This window comes from Malaclemys terrapin, chromosome 3, assembly GCF_027887155.1.
Source record: "Malaclemys terrapin pileata isolate rMalTer1 chromosome 3, rMalTer1.hap1, whole genome shotgun sequence".
Classification (NCBI taxonomy): domain Eukaryota; kingdom Metazoa; phylum Chordata; order Testudines; family Emydidae; genus Malaclemys; species Malaclemys terrapin.
In genome coordinates, this window is record NC_071507.1 from 10,176,503 (window position 1) to 10,191,844 (window position 15,342).

Sequence of the window (15,342 nt, forward strand, 5' to 3'; positions counted from 1 at the left end):
GAACTCCATACAGGCCCTGCACATTCTCTGTTTTAATCCTCCATCATTGTCTGCCTTCCGAGTTGCCCAGGTTGAAAGAAAATGGACAAGACCGTTTATATATTTTTTTATTCAAGTGCCCCTTCATATTGATAGCTCTCATAAATTACTAGAGGATGAAGTCAACAGAACTTTAAAAAGAACCACTCTCTCTTGCAAAGGAAATATTGCTCAGCATTTTGAACGCAGGGAAACACACAAGAGGCAGGAAAAACACAAGAAAAATGCAAACATTTAAGTTTTTATTTGCATGTGGATTTTTTTCCACCAGTAGCTGGAGCTCACAAAACCTTTTCAGCTGACAATAACTTTTAGTAAACTCGATGAATACTGTTTAAAAATATCTAGTGATTAGAAAATTACACAAAATTCTCCACTTGTACTGTTTAAAATGTGCTGAATCTCAAAACCATTATTTTATTCAAAGATGATTAAAAGTTTGAATTTTGTGGCTAATATAATGGTTCTAATTGTATGTTATTGTCTTTATTGATGTAGCATTTTTCCTGAGTTGTCAAGACCACAGAATATGAGCGTTTTCTCTTTTTGTAGACTTAATTTCATAGTGTCTTGTACAGAAAGATTCTGTGGGTGAGATTCAGGCAACACTCCCATTGCAAATGGTGGGGGGAGCAGTAAACATGGAGGCATAATTCTAATCTTCACCCTCATGGTTTGTAAGAAATGCTGGGACTCAAACAACCAGAGCTCTCCAGTCAAGGAAGGCTGTTACTGGCTATCAGTTGCTTGGCGACACCAGGAGTGTGGCATGTTCTCTTCAGACCAAGTCCAGCAATCTGAGCCAGTCTTTTCGGAGACCCTTTTCACCTTAATAAAGGGTGCAGAACTAGGCCCTACGAGCTCCATTCTTTGAGATGTCGAGTGTCCTCAGTTCCCACTGACTTCAAAGAGAATTAATAGAGCTCAGGACCACACACAGGACTAGGTATATTTTGCAAAGTTAAAATATGCAAACTTAATATTAATCTAAGAAAGAAACATGTCATGATATGCAAATTGTAGAGGATTTACTAAACATTTAACATTCTTGTTTGATTTTGTTTCTCTTGTTTGCTCTAACTTTTTTATGGTATAAAAATGAAGGCTCTTCTTTGCCATTGGCAAAATCTCTTTCTGAGAAGAAAATTCAGAAAGTTCAGCTCAGCAGCATGCCAGAACTGTGGGTTTTGTTTATATTTTACTACAATAAATAATGAACAAGTTATTCACAACAAAATTCCATAATAAGAAACAAACTAATCAGAGTGTTTCCACAAAACTGGATTATTGATGTTTATCATCGTATAGCAAAGTGAGGTCAGTAAGAAAAAACGATTTGGAAAAGACATGGCTTTTATATTATGCATCATTAAAATGAACTAATCATTAATAAATAAAATTTATTTATACTTGAAATAATCATGACACACTTCTAAAAATTTTAAAGGCAAATCTACTTAGGCCTACAATTAACATGCAAGTTCATCCAACAAGCAACACAAAATTTATTGTAGTAGTCAACTGTTCTATCAACATTCAGAAAGGTCTACACAGCAGCACAACTTTTTCTATATGGAAAACACATCATAACATTATTACAACAGTCTGTTTGAAATTTGGAAAATACCCGCTTGGTAACTTGACCTCTACAGTCAATTTCTGACTTCTGACACATGATATAAATAATGGGGATTATTTTGTGATAACGAGGTCAGTATAGACTAAATGAAAAATCTGCCATATTGCTAGTAGATGATCCTTTCTCATTAACCATCTCTTGAACAGATGTACGTGAGTTTGATGTACTAAGATACATGGCGCTGAAAATAATGATATGAAACAAAACCTCATAATTTATAACATTCAACATAAGCACTTCTTTCTATTGTGTGACTGTAATCATCTCATCCGATCTAGTGATTCCAGAAATGTTCAAATCTTTAAAACTATAATTTCAGTGGTGTGATGGGAAAAGCATCATTTTTATCAGTACTGTCTGCACCCATCTCTGTGTCTGTTATTTAAATTCCTGGAAAATCTGCCAACATTCTAAGTTCCTAAAGGTTTTTTTTTTTTTCTGTCTTCAAAAGGGATAAAAAAGTAGGAAAGGTTTTGTTCAAACGCTTGCTAAATTCCTCTTATTACTTCAACTAGCACGATGGGTACATGACATCAAAGTACTGTAAATTATCAAAAAAGTACTATACAGAAAATTACAAATTCATTTCAAAATACATTACACTGCTATGATTGAGATCAAAAGTGCTTTTTTTGCCAGAAAAGTGTTCTTCTGAAATAGAAGTGTCATAGCGTTTACTTTTTCAATAAAATTCTGGTGTTTTATCCCGGTTGTGCTATAATCTATTATCTTTCACCCCCTCCCCCACAACCACATGTGTAATTGAGTCCGTCTGCTTTGATGGCTGAAAGGCTAAGAGATGACTACCTGTGGAAAACGTGCTTCATGCGACAGTGCTAGAAGCCAACAGATGACTGATTTAGTGGCGAAGGAACGTCGCAAGTCCTTTATAACCCAGGAGAGCACCTCATTGTTTTGTACACTGTATTATTTCCATAGAGCTGTTCTGACTCTGATAAATTTCTGTAGTGTTGCACTTCCCCATGGTTTCCACACAAGCTCTGGATTCCTTGGCAAGTCTTTCTCCAACTTTTGTACACGCCGCCTCCTGAAAATTCACTGAATTCAACGGTGTCTGTATTGCCTCATGAGTGGCACAATACAAGAAGGAGGGCCTGCCAGTTTCAAAAACGGATGTCTTAATAGTTCTTGTGCTGTTGCTCTCTGGGAGGGCTCCCTCACCAACATCAGATCTAAGAACCCTCGGAGCACTGAGGAAACCTGCAACATCACATTGACATTATGAAAAGCAGACAAAGTAAGTAACTTGCCACGCCTGAGTGGCTTTTCAAACTAGCTTTGCTGGAAAGTCAATTAAAATATAAGTTAAGGGCATGCAGAATTGCGACAGGAATTACAGTTAGTACATATATAGGACTGAAAGGGCACTTATCTTCCCTATATGAGTACATTAAGAAGTCATGTGGCGTGAGTGGGGAAAGAGATCAGAACATGGCACTTAAGATGACTTGGTATAAAATGAATTAGCACAGCAGTAAGCCTGGTCAGTTTTTCTTATTACTGAGGGCCAAATGCTGACTCTATCAGGCCATGCAAAGGAGTAGGACTCCCCTTCACAGGCCACTTGGAGTTTGAGTTTGGATGTGGAGAAATACATAGGGCTGCTCACCCACTTACTCTATCCCCAGAGTTGGTGGGTGGGCAGAGGTGGCGAATGAATGGAGCTTAGATTCCAGCCTATCCCCCTCCCAATTCAGTGTCCAGAGTAACTAAGCCAGCACAGGATGGAGTGGGTAGTAATCTACTCTTGGTATAGCCCCACAGAATACTACTATACCCAGTTTATGCACCACCCAATGCTCAGGGATGTGCCTGAAGTCACAAGCTAGCCATCATGATTAGGTTATGGATTTGGTTGACCTTAATATGTGCATGACTCCATATAACCATGAGCATGCTCACCTTATGGATGTCCTTCACTCGTGGGGGTAAGTTATCTCGGATTCTGCGCATTGCTTGGAGCGGTGGCTCATTGAAATAAGGTGGTTCTCCATCTATCATTTCTATTACCATGATACCAAGTGACCAGATATCCACCTGCAATGGACCAACAGTTGTTGAACTGTGCAACTAATAGACAAACACATATACAAGGATGAGCATTTTGAGATGTTCAGTCTTCCCCGCCCGATAATACCGTTGCTTTTTATGCAGTATGTTCTGTTTGTTTCAATGGGACCTTCTGCGTAAAAACGGATGCTCCGTTGAGATGGCTGCTAGCTTTTTACCCACTGTTAATACATTTTGCTACTGAGAAAAAAGCATAGACTGAAAGGAATTCGCAATAAATTATGGGCCAGATCCTCAGCTGGTGCAAATCAGCAAAGTTGATTGAGGCCAATAAAGATTTCCACCAGCATGGGCCAGATTTGCACTAGTATGTGTCAGATCCAAATAAGGGCCATTGACTGCAATGGAAAAACTCTGATTTACACCAGCTGAAGATCTGTCCTATAGAGCATCTAGAACACTGTATGTTTATGAGAATATTTGAAGAGCAGAGTATAATTTAACTGCCACAAAACCAGCTATTTTAAGCCTACTAAGCTCCGTATTGAATAATAATGGGCCTGATTCTCATTTAAATTAATGCTACTGGCAGTGTAAAGGGGGTTTAAAGTGGAGTAAATACCTCAGGCACATTTTAAAGCCCCTCTACACTGCTTGAATAGTGTAAAGCGGCCAAAGGGTATGTCTAAACATGGGTTTGATTCCAAAGCTTGTATAGACATACTTGCTCTAGCTCGCATTGAACTAGTGTGCTAAAAACGGTGGTGTAGCCACTGTAGCATGGGCAGCGGTGAGTGGGGACCTGGGCTAGCCATGCTGAGTGTAGACCCACCTGAAGCCTGTGGGTATGTACTTGGGGTAGCTAACCCGCGCTGCTGCTCACCACTGCCAGTGGCTACACAACCATTTTTAGCATACTAGCTGAGTGAGAGCTAGTGTGGGTATGTCTATGCGAGCTGTGGGATCATTCCTCCAGCTCCGAGTCTAGGCCTACCCTTGGTGTCAATGACCATCGGGCCCCATATCATTTGTGTACTGAGCGCCACACACATTGGGCCAGAATTGGCTCTCAGTTACATGCAGTAAATCCAGAGTAACAGAGATGACAGTGGCATTTTTCTGGTTTTACATCGCTCTAACATAGAACAGAATTTGTCCCACTCTGCATTATGGGTAGATACAGCCTCTTGCTTACAGCTTTAAAGCATGACTCATTTCCTGGCTTGTGTGCATCAGTTATGTTTTCATCTTAGCTGTTATCATAGATAATATAAAATCAAATAAAAATATGCTAAACCCTACTACCATGTGGAGTAAAAAAAGAGAGTTAAAAGTCACTTCTTTGGATGGGAAACTGTGAGTCACTGTCATTACTCAGAGAAAGGAATAATTTTTTTTATAAATCCATAGTGATCTCCAGTTCTGAAATCCTGTGACTCAGTAACAAATGGGTTATAACATCACATAACACCTGTGAGTCTGTACAGCCAACTCCTTTCTAGTCTCATCTGAAGGTCCCCCAATAAAAGCTATGAATGGTCTATTCACCTGACAGTTTGGCAGTTCTCAAAATAGTTCCCTGAGTCACAGAAATTGTCACTGCTACTCATCTTAATGGGTGAGTTGACCATACTTTGAGATGAATTGCAGCCTCTTTGAGAGTAAATGTAACCCATGCCGCTGTGGTGCTTAATTTGAGAGAACTATCCTCCCTCATTCACAGTAACAGACAAAAATTAGGGTTAATCAGAAATCTTCTAAACTGGTTAAATATTTCTACATAAGCATCCAAGTGGGAAAATAACATACAGGTTATTTTCTTTCATACATTGGATCACAAATGATAGTGTGGAAGTATAATGTTTTGAGAGCTTTGCACTAGATTCTATTCCCCCCACACCCCGCCCCAAGCCCTCGCAACCAGATGGGAGGTTTTTTTCATCAGTTCTTCAGAAATACTGATGAGCTGTAACTCTGAAAGTCTGACTGCACGGTCTAGCCATCATAGAAATGCCTGTTTGTCAGACAACAGCCATATGGTGCATGAAGAATGGCTCATGAAGGATTGCCAAGTTCTTTAAAATAAGTCCACAGCTAAATCATAACTGCATATACGTAGGATCTGTTGAAATTTTCTGCCCTGAAGGACCAAAAATCAGGATCTGCTTTTTTCCTCAGGGAAGATAAAATATACAATTGAAGGACAAATTTTCAAAGCTGAAGTCTGCAGACCAGACCACAGCAAAGGTCATGGGTGAAACTGCCCTTCCATCATTCGAGCCCAGTGCAGAAGAGCATTAACAATTATCTTTTATTCTGTGTGTTATGTACTGGTTATTCATTTTCATTTGGGACCTAATCCTAAACCTCCTTATTATTCCTCTGTAGGAGTTTATCGCTATCCAAGTAAACCTCCTACATAACTCAGCATTTTCTTCAGGCATGAACGTACAGAACCGTCAGATTGAGGTTTTTGCACACTTCATTTTGCAATTTTCTGACTTCTTCACCGACATCTGGACAGTTAAGGATCACGGTCAGCCATGAAGTGCTTCTGACTTCAACTAGATTGTCTACAGCAGGGGTCTCACACTCAATTTACCTAAGGGCCAGTGCCAGTCTTCAAATCCTCCCAGCGGGCCAATAATGTCACTGAAGATGGTGTTCAGAAAAGAAAATGTTTATATTGTATTTTTTATTTCGCATTTCTTAGAAATAATAAAACTGTCATACAACTTTATACAACTCTTCGCCTGCCAGAGAGTTTTTAGTATTTGCCAGACACCTGGCAACGCTTCAGTTCTGTCAGTTTGTTGATGTTTGGCCTCAGTGACTGAGCAGTTCAAACCTTCAGGATTGCAGAAGGTGTGCATCAGATAGTTGTGTTTGGTATTTTGACTTGTTTATATTCATTGTGGTAAAAAGTGACGTTGCCTCCATGGCTGACTCTGCCTGGCGACTAGTGATGATATCTCTGTCCCTCTCCCCCAGCCAATGGGAGCTGCGGGGTGCGGTGCCTTCAGCAGACATTGCCAGCAACATGTCTGCATGCGTCTCTTCTCCGCGGGCTGCAGTGGGGAGATTCTTGGGCCACAGATGGCCCACGGGCCGGAACTTTGAGACCCTTGGTCTACAGCTTGGTATAATGGGCTCTCCTATGAAGAATCAGTCAGATTCTGCACAAGGGCATGGAAAGATCAGCACCTGACATCAGAAGTTTATGGGAGGAAATCCCCATTTGTTAAGAAATGGCAAGAAAGTTGGAGAGAGAGTAAAACACTGTCTAGTTTATGTTCTGAGTGGAAAGGAGGGCATGAGTGGATGCAATTAGTTGCAATGCTTGTGAAATGTGAGTGGGATTTTCAAAACCGCTCAACTCTGGCTCAGCTCGTTACCACTGAGCAGAGTGAGGACAATGCTGGGCATTTTTAAAAATCCCACCCTGATCACAATCTGGCTAACTGCACCCAGTGTTAGTCCTTTGGAGTCCGGGACCATCTTCTTGTTGTGTTTGTAACACGTCCAGCACAGTGGGGTCCTGGTTTAGGTTCAGGGCTCAATCGCACTACAAATAATGACCAAACCAAAACAACAACACGAATGGCAAGTGACCCGTGCAACTGGCCGTTTATACATGCCAATGCTTGAGTCACAGGTGCAAGGGTGGTAACTAAACGTGCATACAGCATGCACAGTTAGGCTTGCATTTTTTGTACATGTACTTAGAGCCCTGCATGGATACAGATTTATACCCGCGGATGCGGATATCCACGGCTATCAATCGGTATCTGCGGAACCGCAGGGCTCTTGTGGGAACCGCAGCAGCAAACGGAGCAGTACGTGCGGCGGCGCTTCCAGGAGACAGCGCCCTGCACCGGCAGCAACTCTGGCAGAGCTGTACCATCCCCACCCCCGCCCACTGGGGCAGGCACCAGTCTTACCCGCAGCTGTCCATGGTCATGCTAGTGTGTTCAAATGGTGCACAGACAGGAGAGGCAGACAGTTCCGTGGAAGGGACAGGGGTGGGGCTGGGGGCGGGGCTGAGGGCAGTTCAGCCAGGCTGGCCCCACGTTCTGCTCCTTTCGCCCTGTAGTTCCTGGGAGAGCCCTGTGGTTCCGTGGATACCGATTTATATCAGTGGATATCCACATCCGCGGGTATGAATTTGTAACCGTGCAGGGCTCTACATGTAATTGCACATGCCCGTGTTTGAAAATCACCCCCCTGGCGTAAGTGAAAAGAGTATTACAATGCATTCGTTAATGAGAAAATTATGGCAATTCCCTTTAATTATATCACCTAAGCTAAAAATACACATAGAGGCTGCATTGTATAACATTCTAAACATAAATTCTATTTATTACTGTTTGATCGCATCCCCAGGGATTCACGTTTTATGACACGTCCCTGTATAATGTCGCTGCTTTGAGGTACCGTCTATTGCTACTTTATTGCACATGCAGTGATTACAAGTTAGTGCATGTTTTTTTACTGTATTAAACATAATCAAAACAATACATCTCTACACAGTGAGCGATGAAGTCACTTAAAATTGTACTTGTTTTGTGAGGAAGCGGTTGCATCAGCCGGACACTGCAGCAGGGAATAATGCACTTGTTATGCTTACCTCAGTTCCATAAGGCAATCTGGATATCACCTCCGGTGCCATCCAGTATGGTGTTCCAACAAGAGATTTCCTTTTCGGAACTTCCTTGGAAACTTGGGCACAGAACCCAAAATCCGATAATTTTATCTAACAATAAATAATGCAATTAAACAACATGAATGGCGAATAGGCACTGTTATGGAATTACTGTACTGGAATTGCATTAATACCTATAAACTGCTTAAAATGAAGCTGATTTGTGCTTTAGAAATTGACAAAGAGTGTAGAATTATAGGCAGGGCTGGTAGCACCACTATTATTAAGCTTGCCTGAAACTTCCATTTATAGATACATAACTTCCTAGATGTAGAGGTGATAAATGCTTTAAAGTGTTGATCAAATATTACTCTAAGGGGCACATAAAACCCAGAGTAAAAGTATTTCCTTATTTTTGGTCAAATCATCCAAATATAGATGGCAGCTGCCATCACGACTTGAAACAGAGACATGATGTGAATATCAGAGATCTGTAGAGTAGCGCCTGCGATGTCAACGTTCTCTCATATTTACTTGTTGAGTTACGAAAAACACTGTAAAATTTGCCAATTTATGAAACGCTGTTGTATTTATATCAATTAAGTATCTAGTGAAGAACATAGAACTTTCTTTTACCAACAGCATGACAACTAAATGGCCTTGTTACACTGTATTAAAGAAGTGTGGTATATTGGAATAGAAAGAAACATCTCAGTGAGTATACAAAACCCAAAGCTGAGGTCAATATGCCTCTCCAGTCACTATAAACCAGCGGTTCTCAAATTATGGGGGGGGACCTCCCAAGGGAGGCATGGGAATGTGTCAAGGGAGGCACGAACTGTGTGCTTTTTTTTTTTTAAGAGCTCCGGCTGTCAGCTCCAGGTGTCTGGGGCTCATGTATAAGGGTCGTGCACACTCGGGAGGCAGGGATAAAGGGGACACCCAGAGCCCCGCCACCCCAGAGCTGACAACCAGAGCCCCGCCACTTGGGCTCAGGCACTCCCCCTGCAACTCCTGCAGCCGCGCTCCGGCTATCAGCCCCAGGGTGGCAGCAGCAGTGCAGAAGTAAGTAAGGGAGGCAATGGGGGCGCTAAGTCTGCTGTGAAAAGCGATATTGAACATCACTTTTCACATTGTCACTCTTATCTCTGTGCTGCTGCTGGCGGAGTGCTGCCTTCAGAGCTGGGCACCTGGCCAGCAGTCACTGCTCTCCACTCTGCCCTCAGAACTGGGCGGTGGTATATGTACTTGCGGGGGTGGGGGGGGGCGTAAGCGACTACGGATACAAAGAAGGGGTACGCAATCAAAGAAGTTTGAGAACCACTATAAACTAGTTTGGGCTCTTACATTAAGTCAATATCAACTCATTGACTATCACAATACCCAAACAAATACTTGGTAATGCTGAAAGACATTTAAAATTACACCTGAGGCCAGGCTGGGAAATTTACTTTCCACATCACTTTTCCACAGTCAGCGTAGATTTCAGATTTGGTTGTCCAACACCAACATGTGGTTGCCCCAACAGTCAGTGTCTTGCCTCATGGTCTGAAGCATTGCTGCTGCTGTGACTGTCTAAAGGCATTCTGCTCATTTTCTTTTGTGTTGTGCCAGGGTTCCTCTTTTTCTTAGTGTCCCTGAATCTTACCCATGTGCCCAATGAATCTCAAGGAGTTGGGTGCCAAAATCCACTGGAAGTCCTGTAGGTTCCTTTGAAAACTCCAGTCTCTCATGTTTAACTGTGCCCTTGCATAGCCTTACACATTCCATGAGTTTATACAGCTCATTGGAAACTTTTCAACTAAATGATTTTTCATTGAAAAATGTTGTCGTGTCAGAACTGAAATGTTTCACGAAACCTTATACCCATGGAAGTTTCAACAGGATGGTTTCTCAGGTGAAGGGTGGACTTTCTAAAGGGAGAGAGAGCATGAGAGCGAGATGGAAAAACCTGATCTGAAAATGGATGTTATGACCAAGTTGTACTTTGAGGAAACCTTCCAAAGGTTTTGGTTTCATTCCAATGTGGAACAAAAACCAAATTTAGAAACCGCAGAAGTTGTGAAATGGTATTGTCATTTTTCTGGACAACTCTAGTTGTGTCTTTGTTTTAATATATATTAAAATTCCACTCACATAACCAGTATGAGGCTGTTAGGCAGACCTGATTTTAAATTCAAGTAAAAATCCTAATGCCTAGGTAGCGTTATGTATATTTGGTTTGAAATTTAGATCTGATTACACAGAATAGTGGTAGTCTAGTTCTCCACTTGTGCTGCCTCCATTTACTATTGAGTGCTCACTGTGACTCCATGCACAAATATGTTGTTCTCCCCACAAGCTGGTGGAGAACAGCCCTGAGGAGGTTGAAATGCATCTACACTTAGGCCATTCACTCAGTCCTGGAGTGGGTTTTGCTGCACCCATGTGCATGTGGGATTGTTTTGATTAAGTTCACTGTGGAAAACCCACATGCTACCATGGTGGTATTCTAGGACAATAATAATGAAAACAACACTTCCATTGGGAGCAACATATCCTGAAAGGCAAGTCACCTGCATATTTAATGGTACTGAAGTGTAACTTTTGAGACAACCCTGACCTAAGGCTCCATCTGGCCATGTCTTGATGGGCAAAAGAAGTGTGTGGTTTTCAATCTTATTAACTCAAGACCATTAGCTTAACTTAAATGCAAAATCTTCTTAAGAAGGAGGCCAGACAACAACATGGCCAGCTAAAATGCCTTCAGATTTGTTAGCCTGAGTCTTAACAAGCTTTTCAAGCATGTCAAACTAACGCAACTGAGCTAACGTGATTGAAAACCATGCCTTTGTTGCCTGTCAAGACAGGGCCTTTTTCCCCTCCTCTATACTTGTGTAAAGTGCTCTTAAAGGTAATTTACACTGCAAGGGTGTGATGTTCTGTACCTCGGGGGAATACACTGCACCTCCATGTTCATCATTATAATATGATTGTGTGATATCCAATGCAAAGTTTGTCATGTCGGGTGTCTTCGGAAGGCTCATGATGCACTGAGCATTGTTGTTATAGTAATGTTATAAGTTGTAATTTCATGTATATAGTTATGAGGCTGAAACTGTGTCCTTATGGCTTAAAACAGGCCCAGGCTAAACTCTCCAAGAGCAGAGGGGCAGTTCACACCTCATCAGGGCATGTATGGAACAAACCCATCTCAGCCTCACAGGAACAAAGAACACTGGCCTAGGCAGCAACAAAGGATCTGTTGGACTCTCAAATGAGTCACCCCCTTCCTTTGGTCAGTTTGGGACTGCGATGAGGTAATGCTCACCTAACTCTGAAGGGGGGGGGGAAGAAGGGGCCAAGAGGGAAGAAATAACATGATAAAGGGGAGAGACGCTTGCCATGCTCTTTCTCTCTCTTTCACCTACATTTACAGACACCACACCAAGCGGCTGAAGCGCTGATCAAAGGGGAGAGCCTGGCTGAAAAGCAACCAGCCAGCCTGTGGTGAGAAGCATCTAAGGTTGTAAGGGCACTGAAAGTGTTAAGATGCTTAGAATGCGTTTTGCTTTTATTTCATTTGACCAAATCTGACTTGTTGTGCTTTGACTTATAATCACTTAAAATCTGTCGTTGTAGTTAATAAATCTGTTTGTTTATTTTACCCGAAGCAGTGCGTTTGGCTTGAAGCATGTCAAAGACTCCCTTTGGGATAACACGCCTGGTACATATAAATTTCTTTGTTAAATTGATGAACTCATATAAGTTTGCAGTGTACAGTGGGCATAACTGGACACTGTAAGACGGTGGTTCCTAGGGTTGTGTCTGGGACCGGAGATATTGGCTAGTTTTGGTTGCACAATCCAAGAGCAGCTTACATGCTAGAGGCTGTGCGTGAACAGCCCAGGAGTGGGGGTTCTCACAGCAGAGCAGGAGCAGGCCGGCTCCCAGAGTCAAGGATTGGAGTGAGCTAGCAGATCACCAGTCCAGATAACACTAGGGGAACGTCACAAATGGATAAATAGCCTCTATGGGAGAAGCAATCTCACCAAAGCATGCATGTGGAGAGGAGGAAACTCATTGAAATCTAGGCCAAAATAAGCCTATATGAATGTAAGTGGCATCATCAAGCTACCAAACACCTGCAGGAATCTCTCTACTTGAGCTCTGAGGAGTACTTGGTTGGACATCCTCTCCAAAAGCCTGGCTGGAGAATGTATCATGTAAGAAAATGTCCTTGACATGCCCAATTCTCCCACTCCCTGGGAACTCTGGCTCCTTAACTGCTTACCTGCCTCTAACAGCATGTTGTCCTCCACTGGCTGAGCCAGGAAGAAAGCTGGGATGACAGCTCAAATATGGCTACACTGGCATTCATTCATTGCTTTTTCCCACTCCTGCAGACGGGTAGTTTTGTGGCTGGACTGGGGGGTCCTGCGGCTACGTTCTGCCCTCTGGCTATGACCAAATTTGCCTTCTTTGGCTACACCCTCAGCCTCGTCTGCAGAGATTTTCTAAGAGGGCTGAAGGCTACAAAGTCTTCTGACTACCCTCTGCACTCCTGGGGCTTTTTTCTAGTGAAGGGTCTCAAATTGCTGCTCTATATCTGACACATCTGTAAATTAGCTTTCTGTTTATACAACATTTAGCAGTAACGGTCTGTTTTCAAAAATGCATGGCTGAAAATGTATGAAGAGATAAAATGTGCACGTTTGTGTGTGCGCGCGCATACATGTGCTGTATGATATTAAACGCTTGGATTTATATTGCCTCTGTTTATAAGAGATGCTGCTTCTATGAAAAGAAAACTGCTTACTGAATACTCCTGTTAGTAAGATTGAGTCCTGAAAGCTAAGTAAGCAGGTTGTTTTCATTTATTTATGGTAGAACCCAATTTTATTGGAAGCTGTTCTGCATTCAGCTAACTTCTACGGCTACCCATTTTACAGTGTAATTGCATTTCCAGGACTGACCTTTTGCCTTGCATGTCAGAGATGGAAAACTTTGCACATTAGTCTATTAGCGTTCACTGTCGGCACGAGGCAATTCTCCAAAAAGGGCTGTATTTCTGGAGTTGAATATACCCACCCTACACATCCCCACACTCGATGTCATTTGAAAAGCTGATTTTATCTTTGCTTGACATTGAGATCTGATGTGGAGCTGTCAAGTGGTACCATGAGCCCGTAGGCAAGGTGAAACAATACTACCCAAAAAGAGAAACTGTCATTTATTGCAGTGCCAGAAACACAATAGCATGACTGACTTCAGTTTTTACAGTTTAAGTTAATTTCTACACCATACGTTTGTGTTTATTGGTTAAAGTTACCACAGGACAATCTATTCAAAGATTTGTATTGGTTTTGTAGGGCTGGTATTTGTTTTTTTAAATGATGAAGCTGCTTAGTATGTGGCAAAGATGGGAAATATCAACATTTTGCAACATATTAACATGAAATGCTTCGACTTTGCATATTCTTAATGGTCAAAGTACCTCACAAGTGAATATAATAATCTTCTATGTTTTTCAATTGAAATGTGATGACCAGATCAGTCTCGCGCTAAAGGTGACACTTATGCACAGTATTAGTGTTAGAGATGACAATACACAACGTCTCACTGGGCTTCAGTCAAAGTGCTCACTAAACCAAAATGGCAATTTTGATATTAACATATAGATTGGGGAGAGGGATAGCTCAGTGGCTTGAGCATTGGCCTGCTAAACCCAGCGCTGTGAGTTCAATTCTTGAAGGGGCCACTTAGGAATCTTGAGCAAAAATCAGTACTTGGTCCTGCTAGCGAAGGCAGGGGGCTGGACTCAATGACCTTTCAGGGTCCCTTCCAGTTCTAGGAGATAGGTATATCTCCATATATTAATTAATTAATATCTAAATTAGCACAAGTCTGTATATGTGTACAAAATGGTGGTAGCAGTGGTGATAATGCTAACAACATACTTTTCGAATTTTACCTCTACAGGGAAGTTACAATATATGAAAACATAGAGGATACAAATCCTCTAAAGCTTACATCAAAGAGAAAAAGACTGTTCACCAACTTTGAAACGTGTTATTTGCCCACCAAATCCAAAGACTGCAAAACTGCCAAAAGCCACTGGTGCTAGACAGTATTCTGTGATGCTGGCAGCAGAAGTCAGCAATGGCTACTGGATGAGTTTTCTATCACGTGGGTTGCTTTCATAAATACATCAGCAAGTCAAATTTGGCACGTCAGAGCTCTATTGAACCCAGGAAAAAAAGACAGACTCTTAATCTGATCAGAGAGCATCATATTCACCTGCTTCTATAGCCACCAGAGCAAGCACGTCCTTCAGTGATTGATCCTGTTCCAGTGTTCGATTGAGAACACACACACACGAAATACAAGAAACTTCATAAAATAAAAACACTTGCGACCAACCAATCGAAGGGAGGCAGCACTTCAAGGAGGAGATGATGACACATTGCGCAGAATATCTGTGGAAGATTTGATTGCTAAGGATGCCGTTTACCACTCAACATGCCTTTCTTCCTACTTGACTAAAACAAAACTTAAAGCAAACCCATCTAGTTACACTGCAACAATACAGTCACCGTATGACATTGCATTTTATCAGCTGATCTTCTCTCTCGTCCATGATTTTATGTACAAAAAGAAGACTCTTCCCCTATCCACGCTGCTACAAAGATATAAAGCCCTACTTCCCTCAGATGTAGAAACTGAGAGCTATTCCAGTAGTGAATTATAGGCAAGATTAGAAAAAGCACCATGGTTCTGCAAGGCGAGTCTACCATGTTCTACACAGCACAATAACATTAGTGGAAGCTATCCAAGCTGCTAGTAATCTGAAGCAGGAATTTAAGTCATCCAAACATTTTGAGTATATTCATCTGGAGAGTGAGCCTGATGAACAGCTTAATGCTGCTTCAATCCTTTGATCTGAAATAGCCAAAATGAAAGCCTCTGAAAGTTATCTAAAGGCCCGTGACTGTAGTTTACAGATGTCAGC

General features: G+C 41.9%; 1 protein-coding gene across 3 annotated transcripts in view; it reads right to left on the reverse strand.

The window, feature by feature from the left end:
• Positions 1 to 268: 268 nt before the first annotated feature.
• PAK5 (p21 (RAC1) activated kinase 5) overlaps positions 269 to 15,342 on the reverse strand; it is a 186,955-nt gene continuing 171,881 nt past the window's right edge. For all 3 annotated transcript variants that reach the window (XM_054024295.1, XM_054024294.1, XM_054024293.1), the window contains 3 exons: positions 8,337 to 8,462; positions 3,602 to 3,736; positions 269 to 2,899 (listed from right to left, as the gene is read on the reverse strand). In XM_054024295.1, coding sequence (XP_053880270.1) covers positions 2,744 to 2,899; positions 3,602 to 3,736; positions 8,337 to 8,462 — 417 coding nt within the window. In that variant the 3' untranslated portion in view covers positions 269 to 2,743. The remainder of the gene's footprint in view (positions 2,900 to 3,601; positions 3,737 to 8,336; positions 8,463 to 15,342) is intronic.